This window comes from Cryptomeria japonica, chromosome 3, assembly GCF_030272615.1.
Source record: "Cryptomeria japonica chromosome 3, Sugi_1.0, whole genome shotgun sequence".
Taxonomy (NCBI): Eukaryota; Viridiplantae; Streptophyta; class Pinopsida; order Cupressales; family Cupressaceae; genus Cryptomeria; species Cryptomeria japonica.
Window position 1 is genome coordinate 711,324,985 of NC_081407.1, and position 11,505 is coordinate 711,336,489.

The following is an 11,505-nucleotide window of genomic DNA, read 5'->3' on the forward strand; positions in this document are numbered from 1 at the left end:
TCCTTATCTATCTTATCCTCAGCAGACATATCTGTAAATCTATTTTTTCAGATGTTGGAGCGTTAATGAATCCCTGTAAACTGAGAACCTTCCGGAGGCACCCTCCATAAAGAAGGGCGCATTACCTGCTTAACCAATCCTTTATTTGGATTGATCTGTAAATTGAGTGCCAAATTGCCAATAGGTCTTTATACAAGACATTACAGTCAGCTTTTCTTGACAAGGCTCGAGTATATCTGTTTTCGGTTTCTTGACTATATCAAGTACTCTCCTATGTATTGTTCATTCTGTTAAAAGAACTGTAAAACTCTTCTATGTATTGTTGAATCTGCTGTCTCAAAGTTTTATGTCTTTCAAAAGGTTAAATAGGGGCATGACCAAGCCTTTGTAATAAATTTGAATTGTTGAGATAAATTTTAGACTTGTGGCAATATGTCTAATGGTGGAGAAGAAATGAGATTCCGAGGCGTGAGAAAGAGGAAATGGGGAAAATATGTAGCCGAGATTCGATCTGGAAAGAGATCGCGCATATCGTTGGGGTCATACTTCACTCCTGAAGCTGCAGCTCGCGCTTATGACGCTGCGCTCTTGTGCCTCCGAGGACCTACCGCAACATCTTTCAATTTCCAAGACTTGCAGTTCAACTCGACTGCATTGACGGCTGCACAGAGCAATCCATCACCGCAGGCTATTCGAACAGCTGCGATTGTGGTTGGCTCTGCCTGCGACGTCGTTCCTGCAAGATACTTCCATAATAATAACAATGAAATCTTTGAGGAGACCGCACCCAACGCTGAGAAAGAGAAGTCACCCGAAGGTGGAGAAACTACTAATGATCAAGGGAATGCATTGGTTGAGGAGAAAATTGCAGGAGAAGAACAGCAGATATGTGAATCAAGTGATGTGCTCTTGTGCCTCCGAGGGTCCAACTCTTCGTCTTTCAATTTTTCGGACTCACAGTTCAACTCAACTGCATTGGAGATGGACCCTCCACCCGACATTATTCAAACAACTGCCATTGCGGCTGGGTCAGCGTTGGACTCTGTTCCTGCAAGATTCCACAATAATGTGGAGGATAGTGAGGACAAAGAAACCTTAACCCATTTTGGCCAAGGCGTTAATGATCAAGGGATTGCAGATAGAGTGGAGGAAGAAGAAGATATGAGTGAGGTGGATGAAGCAAAATATTTTCTACAGTCTCCGGAGGAAATATCTTATGAGGACAGAGTTCAGATGTCCCTACTGTTGCCTGAGGAGAAGGAGATGATGCAGCCTTCCAATCCATCTGAAATCTTCACTGATTTTCGTACATTGGATGAAGCCATTTTCCAGGCGACGTCAGGAAACCCTCCTCATTAAGTGCACGTCCAAGCTGTCTACAACGAGAAGGGGATAATCCTCTTTTAATAAGAAACATGATAAGTTAGGATTAATAAAAAATGAGTTTAGTCATCTGAGTCCGGCCAAATAGCAAGGAGTAAGTATATAAGCAGAAATGTTTATAGAAACTCCACTATTAAAAGAGCTGTCCTTTTCCCATTTAATGTGTCAGATTTGTCAGTGTGAATCGATTATCGGAGTACGTCTTATGACAAATGTCAAAATCTTTATGATCATTTAAATTCGATTATAAATTTAATTTTAAATAAAAATATAATATTTTAATAATATCAACTGGGACTGGCTCTACCAGTTTGCTGGGTGTACGCCACTGTATTTTATTAAAGCAACAATGTGAGATATTTTGAAAGATAAAAACAAATTTCAGAATGTCCATACAGCTTTGTGGAGAGTCTTATCTATCGCTTACAGTAAAATGAATTAATTACTTTTCTTCGGGTCCCACGTCTTTATTCGATGGTTCAAAAGTATCTATCCCGTGTATATTTTAAAAAGATATTTTTTATTTACTGCCTGCTCCAATTTAGAATAGAATATTGAAACTTAAGAAGACATAAAGTAAAAAAGTTAAAAGAGAAGATTCAGACGTTTACCTTGGCAAACCAAAATGGCACGGATGGCAGACAAATTAAGGGAGGCATTTCAACATAGACAAATTGACATACACTCAATTAATAAATGCTATCAAAAAGTGCACCGTAAAATAATGTCGATTAAAACACTACCTCTTTTTCACACTTTTATTCCAATAAGGGTCTAAACAAATGGGCTAATACACATCTCTATCTAGGGAAGAGGGTTCTATAAAATAGTGTAAATGGGCTAAGTATCTTCGTATACCGTCTAATTTGTATTTTTCGATGGTTCGAAAAGCTCTGATTCATTTAATTTCCAATTATTAAATCATAGCTGCAAAGAAAACAAAGAGGCTACACAACGAATATCGTTAGACAATAGAATAATCTTTAGTTTAGCATGATGATTGCATTCTTTTCCTTGCATGATCGGTGCATTCGATGCATGAGATTTTCCTCTTTTCTTAGATCTTGTAGTTAACTCAATCTTTTTCTATTTTTAGCAGGAATGTTCAAATAGAAATAATAGAGTCTTCAATTTGATCTATGTTGTTTGCACAGTATAGAGAAGATTTTAAATTTCTTTCTTTATTTATTGAGTTGTTTGTGAATGTGAAGATTTTTATTTCTCGAGTTCTCTGATCGGTATAGTGTAGGAGAAATTTTACTTTTCATCTTTTGATTGGTATCAAAGTTTGGTTGAAAAAATTTCATTGTATAGGGTAGCTGTTTTCTCTCAAAAATTTAAAAATGGTAAAAGGGAACAACATCCATTTCAGTTTCTGCCGTTCATTAGAGACAACTACAAAGATTGGAGCATAAAGATGGAGACTCTACTGTTAACCAAAGATCTCTGGGAATTAGTAGAAGTAGGATACAATGAGCAAGTAGATAAGAATGATTTGAATTTATTACCAATAAATCAATGAAATCAGTTGAAGGAGGATAAGAAGGACAATCAAGCACTCTTCACCATCCAATTCACATTAGATATTTCAATTTTTCCCCGTTTTATTAGTATGATGAAGTCAAAATATGCATGGGAGACTCTACAAATTGTATAGCAAGGATTTAGCAAAGTAATATTGGCAAGGCTTGAAACCTTTTGAAGAGATTTTAAAAATCTAAGGACTAAAGAAGACGATTATATTTAAGAATTTATTACTAGAACTCAAGGCATTGTAAATCAATTTAGAACTCAAGGGAAAATTGTCATAGAGCAAAAAATTGTAGAGAAAATTCTTAGATCTCTTCCTCCCAAGTTTGATCCAATGGTGATAGCCATTGAATAAAGTAAGGATCTAACTACTTTGAAAGTTGCAGAGCTGATAAGTTCTTTATAGTTTAATGAGGATTGTATGCAACATACTATGAAGAGCCTAGTGCAAGCTTTCCAGTCTACTCTAAGAATTGAAGGTAAGTCTACAACACGTCATTTTCACTCCAATAAATATCAAGGGGGTTCTTCTACAATAGATGATGTGGTATAGGAAGAGGAAGAGGAAGAAATAGAAGAAGACAAAGAAGTTATGTGGATTGTAGAAGCATCTAGTGTAGGTATTGCAAACAACTTGGACACTAGGAATCTAATTGCAAAAAGAAGAAAACCTAATTTGAAAAAAATAAGAGCCAACTATAATGCATAGTCTTTTCAAGATTCCAAGCACTCCACATTCTTCACCTATAATTTGGAAAAGGGACCCTAAAAGGATGTATAGTTCCTAGAAAGAGGTTACTCAAATCATATGATAGATAAATTATGATCATTTGTCAAGTTAGATAACTATGTGAGAAGTCAAGTCAAATTGGTGATGATAAAGATATTTCTTTTATTCATTTCACTTTGCATGTGCCAAAATTACAACATAATATTGTATGTAAGGGTAGGTTGTAGCAAAAAATTATAAGGTTGTGTTTCAAGATAGCTGCTGCAAAATATTTGATGAATTAGTTAACCATCATCTTATAACAAGGGCTTGTATGATAGAGTTTAGAATATTCCATCTCATATTGGTTTCTACTAAAATGCATACCCTCAAGGAAACCAAAAATAATTTGTGCTTATATCACCAAAGTTATGGTCATCTCAATCGTGAAGGTTTAAGTTGGCTTCACAAGAAGAACATGATCAAAGGACTTCCAACATTTCAAGAAAAAGAAGAAGTTTGTTCAGGGTGTACACTTGGAAAGAAACATCGAGATAGCTTCCTAGTGAACAAATCATGGAGGGAAAAATAACCTTGAGATTTTGAGAAACTTAATCTTTTTTCATAAATATTAATGATTTCTCATCCACAAATGGGTTTATTTTCTTAAAAAGAAATATGAGGCTTTTGAATGCTTCAAATTTAAGGTTTTAATACAAAAGGAAAGTGGTTATTCTCTCAGTAATTAGAATAAATAGAGGGGAAAGATTTAATTAGAAACAATTTTCTAATTTTTGTAGCACTAATGGCATTGAAAGATAACTTACTATAGCCTATACCCATAAAAAAATAGTGTTTCCAAAATAAAAGTCAGGGCATAATGGAAATGCCACAAATCATGTTACAGTACATAAATATTTCCAATTTCTATTGAGGAGTAGTAGTAGCCAAAATAGTATACATTCTAAATAGAAGCCCTGAAAATTTGGTTAAGGATATGTCTGGAGGAAGCTTGTAGTGGTAACAAGCCTTTAGTGGCTCAATTTCATGTATTTGGTTGTCCTGCATATGTTCATGTTCCGGATTAGAAAGTAGAAGAATTTGGATGCAAAACCCCAAGTTTGGATCTTTGTGATCTATTTAGATGTAAGTAAAGCATACAACTTCTATAATATTGACAAAAAGTAATGGATTATTAGTCAAGATGTGGTTTTTGATAAAGGTGGAGTATGGTAATGGGAAAAAGGTGTTGAAAACACTGCACCACTCATCATGGGTATTGGATATGATTTAGTTCCTCGTCTCCTTGCAATCTCAAGTTGAAGTTCAAGCTCAAATAATAGCTTGAAAGCTTGAGCTCTCCAAGCTCAACTCCACCAAGTTCTCCAGTTAACACAACTTTAGGTGATAGTTCAAGTCCAAGCTCTTAATGAATGGTACAATTTTCAAATTAAATTTATAAGAGGAGCTCTAATATGAATACAATTGTCAATTTTTCTTTGTTTAGTTAAATTCAAGTTGAAGCTTCTATGTATGAAGAAGTAGTCAAAGAAAAAGTATTGGCTGATGCTATAAATGAAGATATGCATGCAATTGAAAAAAAAATGCATGCAAACTAGTACAACTTCCTAAAGACAAATAGGAAATTGACGTCAAATGGATCTATAAGGTGAAATATCATGTTGATGGTTCTATGAAGAGACACATAACAAGATTAGTTACAAATGAATTTAAACAAATCCTTGGAGTATATTATTCAAAAATATTCACTCCAATTGCAATATTTGATATAGTCAAGATTATCTTAGGTATTGCTCTGCAACACAAGCAACTCATTTATTAGATGGATGCAAAATGAACCTTTCTGAATGGATACATTGATGAGGAAGTCTACGTGGAGCAACCTATGGGCTATTAAATTATAGGTAAAGAATATTTCTTGAAGAAAGGAACCCGATAAAGTCCCTACGAGCCAACCCTATATAACCAACAACTTGTTAATGATATTATCCTTATTTTCCTTTATAATGAAGATCTTATCTATATAAGTAATATAACATGTCTCATAGAGAAATTTCAAGTAGAAATGCAACAAGAATTTGAGTTGCCAGATCGAGGGCTCATACATTATTTTGTTTTTGCATGGTCAGAACAGTTCTCCTTTGAGGACTCTCCTGCTGTGACTGCTTCAAGTGGTATCAGAGTGAGTTTTTATTTCATAGATTATGGAGTCCTGTAAAATATTTTTGTTGTGGGGTGCCGGAATTGAGGATCGGACCTACAACTACAGCGGACTTGCATGAAGATGGCCTGCAGAAATGCTAGAGGTGTTGGAGCACGTAGAAATGCAAATCCTACTATGATGGAAATGTTGAGAGGAATTGCAGCTCGCTTGGAAGTTGTTGAAATGGCCCAGAGAAGAGGTCGACACATTGAAAATATGAGCGACGATGAAGAGGAAGTAGAAGCAGAAGAAGAAGGAGCAAATCAACTGGCGGTCGATTCGAAGGAAGAGAGATTTCTTAATGTCTTGACCAGAGCGAATACTAAATAACATTTTAACCCACCAGATTATGATGGAAATTTAGATTCAGATGAATTGCTTGATTGGATCACGAAGATGGAAAATATTTTTAATTTGAGAACACCGCAGAAGATAGGAAAGTGAAATATGCTTGTACCAAGTTGAAAGGACATGTGTCACTTTGGTGGGAACAGTTGCAAGTAGATAGATAGAGAAGATGTAAAGAAAAGATTAAATCTTTGGAGCAGATGGTTAGCAAGTTGAAATCAAAGTTCATGCCTACCGATTATCAAGTGAATCTATTCCAAAAGTTGCAGAAACCTAAAGCAAAAGGAATCTAGTGTGAAGGAATATATTGAAGTATTCTACAAGTTGAGTATCAGATCCGGACACACTGATGATGAGATTGAACAAGTTGCTAAATAGTTGAATGGGTTGTGGATGTCTATACAAGATGAAGTCAGTTTAATCAAATTGTAGAGTGTTGAAGAAGCTTATCGATATGCCTTGAAGGTGGAGGAGAAGTTGAATAAAAGACATGAGTAGAATCAAAGAGGTAGAGGAGGAAGATTTCAGGGAGGAAGAATCTATACCGGAGGAAGAGGACCCCATGCGGATCATAATAACAAAAAGGAAGTTAGCAGAGATGGTAATTCATACCACAGGGATGACAAAAAAATTTACCAAAGAAAAGAAAAAGATGGTTATCGGATGGAGGGTTATAGAAAAGAAGACAAAAGATAGGAAAAGAGAGTGTTTAGAGGAACCTATTTTAAATGTGGAGGAGAAGGATATCATGCTTTTGAATGTAAGACAACAGAGAATCGTGGAAGAGAAACATTGGCAGAAGAAGAACCTGTCGGATCAACGAACAGATCGGAGGATGAAGAGTTGTTGATGATGAGAAGAGCATTGAACCATATCATACTGTCAAGAAGGTGGAAGGGTCTCCTTCAATGTCCTAAGATAGTTTTCCCATGGTTCTTCAAGCTCTACCAAGCCCAAAAAAGTTGGGTTCTTGAAACATGTAGTTTTGCAGTCAAAAAGGCTTCTAGCCCGTGGAGGGCTAATTGACACTTTTTTGTTCACCTAGCCCAACGATGGGTAACTCCACCAAAAAAATTGTCTTGGATGATGTTTATGAGGTCTATACTCAAATATTTTTCAGGTCTTAGGCTCCATGAAGAAGGTTTAGTGACTGTCCTCCATTTTAGGCACAAATGTAGGGTTTAGTGAGGGTTTTGGTTCATTCACCATAGGTTTTCACTTCCAAGCTTATTTCAAGCTTCCACACTACTGGGGAACCTTTTCCACAACAAATTAATGTCTCCCTTGCCACTGCCAAATAAGCATTATGCCAAACACTTGACAAACAAACCATAAATGAGCAAAATTCACTATCAAACACTGCTTTTTCTAATTTTTCTCTGTTGTTCCTGCATGACAGCTGATTAGGAGTACACCTAGCACACCACCATTGCAAATAGATGCTACCAAACAAGTTTTCAACTCTGATACAACATCAAGAATCGTTTGCCAATACAAAAAGCATTCATAGAGAAAATTTTGTAACTAAACCCAATTACTTTCCCAAAACAGGGAACTCACTGTCCTTCACAACTATGACATATTTCAATACAAAAATGATCAAATATGGAGCTCCAATCTCTTCAAAATTCTTAATAGGACAGGTGCAGACCTCTATCCATGTCTTGTTTCAATCTTGGGTGCTTAGAACCCAAACTTTGAGTATTAAGGGAGGATACTAGCCAAGTTAGACAACTTGCCTAATAAGTACTCAAATTTCTCTTCCAAGCACAACTTTGGCACAAAAATGAACATATATACACTATATACATGCATACCAACTTGACCATATCCATTTGGTGGGAGCCCAGACCTGGATTAGTTAAGTTGCTGCATTTTGAAACCCCAAACCCTTGACAGGGCAGTGAACACACCAAAATGAAAGAATTTTGCTTAACGAACTTGCAAATGAAAAACCAATACAATGATAACTTAAAGAGAATTGGGAAACCAATATGAACACTCCCCAAAAGGTACAATATAGACCAGATGTGCTACAGTATGGACTGCTGCTGTAAAAGGGAAAAAAACATAGTAAAAGCCAGAATTTCATCTTTTTTATTTGGAATCCTTCGTCAATACAATCACCAACATTTTTCAAGGAAAAGGGAGGCCTTTTTATATTATTTAAATTTAGTTATCAGGCCCAGTACAGACATGAGGCTTCCACAACTTCATTGTACTAGAAATGTCCAAAAATGACAACTTTTACAAGCCCAAATGACAACACTTGTTGCTCCAAGAGGCATTTTTGACAACCTAACCTCATCAACTTATCTAAACACCTAATACATGCTTAAAAACACTTAGAAAACATGTTGCAATGATTTGGAAAGCATTTCTAGACCTTTTAGGCAATTTTACACATTTTTGCCCTTTGTGGCATAGAAACCCAAAATTGTCAACTCAAATCCTGAAAGGCAAAACTTGACCTCTTGAGAAAAAAATGAGATCAAAACCATTTGAAAAGACACACAACAACCTAAAACAACATCATAAACCTAACACAAGATATTACAAACATGAAAGCATGAAATGCTCAAATAGGAGAGTTTTTACTCAACTAGGTGCTCCTGCACCAGCCTTTCAGGGCAGTGAGCCCACAAGTAGTGAGAACCTTGGTAGTGATCCTTTTAGGCTAGTGAGCCCACCTATCGTGAGAACTTTGGCAATGATCCATCCTTTGTAAGAAATCACCTTAACCGGTGTTTATAAATTGAGAATTAGCATTATCCGAGGTTTTTCGCTTGTTGGTTTTTCCACGTGAATTCTAGTGTTTCTTGTATCTGATCTGTTTCATGCATGTGCTTTCATGTTTTGTTAATTCTATTAATTACTCTGGATCTGTGAATTAAAGCTAGAAGAAAATTTTATTGTCAACCGCCCACCCTCTCAATTGCCCATATATTCAAGAGAACACACCCAGATGTTGAAAGAGGGGGTGAATCAACATTATTTAAAATTTAAGATTCTATTAACTATTAAACAATAAATTAGATTTGTTGAATGAAAGAATAGAAATAGAGCATGCACCACATAGTAACACCATGTTTTTTTATGTGGAAAACCCAAGGTGGGAAAAAACATAGTGAGAGTTAACTCACACTGTATGAAATAAATATTATGATAGTTTTTTTAGGGCTCACTACCTAAGGAAGCTCACTACTCTTGGAAAGACTTGCTAACCGAAGTTCACTATCTCAGGTCAAGATACAAAGGACTTGCTAAGAACACACACTATCCCGAAGAAAGAAACATGAAGATCACAACAAAAAACATAACTTGAATTACTATAGATGAAATATCTAACATATGTTTATGTTACATTACTCTTTATAACATAATTATTTTATCACACTGATATCACATACTTCATACTCTACGGATACATCATCATCGCATTACAACAACACTCACACCTCACAAATGATCCATATCCTTCTTCATATATATCCTTTGTACCACCTCAAAAAACATATTTTGTTGGCACCAATAGGGCCTATAGAAGAAATGGGTAGCATCACATAGATTGGACCGAAACCAAAAGAACTAGTATAAAAGTAACCCAACAAATCATGCTAGGAGAACAACTGGTCCGAAAGAATTCCCATCATGTCAGCACATTTGATACACAACTCAAAACAACATCCAAAATACTTCAAAAATATTAATTAGGTATGCCTAAGCACATAACACTATACCTATAGACCCCAATATATGCATCAAGAAAGATTATGAGTTGCAAATCAACCAAATGCATAATTGTACTCCATGCACATCTCAATAGATCCTCCAAAAATAATGAGATAGATCAAGATAATTTGCAATTGAAGGAACTCATACTATTAGCCCAAATGTCAACACGACTGTCAAAATTGTTTATTGTATACCTTTACACCATCTAGGAGAAACCAAAATCATCACGTGGACCAAGATGGAAGAAATGTGAGCCATCTACGACCTCTCTACAATCATCTTTTGAATACATGAATCATCGAGTGTTGGCGTAAAATAAGAATCCCACTGAGCTAATGGAAATATTGTAAATTAGATAGACTATGTCATTTCAACACAAAAAAAATTCTCTACAAAGCACAGAATGACCTGATATTTCATATCACTAAATCCTTATACCATCTTAAACATAGTTCCAAATCTAGACAAGAATACCAATCACTGTAGAAGAATGTAGAGCATTCTAGTGAGCCAACTAAGCCACATTACATTGTCAAACTATAATCCGGAGAACAAACACCTATAGTTATTATTATATAGATGAGTATGACTTGAAATCTAGAAAGAACTTGGCACACTGTACACTACTAAGCTTAACCCTAGGACAACATAATAATAAAATACAATGAGGTAGAATGCTAACCAAAATGCTAGCACACAGAAATAGGAAAATCCATCGTTCAACACTTAGACAAATTTCCTTAACAACATAAGTATGAAACCAAACTGCAATGCCACTTTATTGGCTCCTTGAGCATGTAGTCAACAACTAATACAACTGCATTCTAAAACCAAGGTATAAAGCATATGCAACGATGTGTTACAATATACTTACCATACATCTAGATTGATACTCCCACATCGATACAACTAGTAATCTTTCAGACTATCTACAACCATGATAATCATGTCAAACTATCTCTCTCAAATATCTCACCACACATATCTTTTGTTAGCCTCTTCAACTTCACTATAACCTCAAATTGACATCAATGACAACACATATTGTCAACATGTTTTTGAATCCTTAAGGGTGAACCCACAATAGTGGGTTACACTTTTTTGCACGAAATAAATTTACTCTTTTGTCCAAAACTCAATTCTACCACGTTCTATTGAAATCCCCTTTCAATTGAATGTAAAAAATGTGTTCGATCAAAACCCCCTTTCGATCGAATCCAAAAACGCATTCAATACAAAATTTGTATCAAGGGGGTTCGATACACCCAAATGCATGATACTAGTGCTCGAAGTGATCTTTCCAATGATTATTCTTTTAATATATATTGAGTTTATTATGATTCTTTTTTTCAGATTAACTAAACATAGGTTTCACACCAAACATCAACTTCTAAGTTCAACACTTACGGAAAAATAAGAAACAAGTGAAAAAAAATTCTAAATGAATATCTATGAAATAGGTATTGAAGTTCTCTTTCCAACAAAAAAAATATAATAATAATTTTGATACATACACAACAAGTTACGAGCGACCAAATGAACATATGTCAAAATTACAGTTAACTCGACTTCAAAA

The 11,505-nt window shown here is 35.3% G+C and overlaps 1 protein-coding gene across 1 annotated transcript; it reads left to right on the forward strand.

Annotated features, from left to right (window-relative positions):
* The first annotated feature begins 432 nt into the window (after nt 1-432).
* On the forward strand, nt 433-1,359 carry LOC131069212 (ethylene-responsive transcription factor ERF012-like). Its single transcript, XM_058004570.2, has one exon. It carries the CDS (start codon nt 433-435, stop codon nt 1,357-1,359), a length of 927 nt encoding a protein of 308 aa, XP_057860553.2.
* Nucleotides 1,360-11,505: the final 10,146 nt, after the last annotated feature.

Coding starts and splice junctions, on each gene's coding strand:
- LOC131069212 (XM_058004570.2), top strand. CDS start 433: ATGTCTAATGGTGGAGAAGAAATGAGATTCCGAGGCGTGAGAAAGAGG.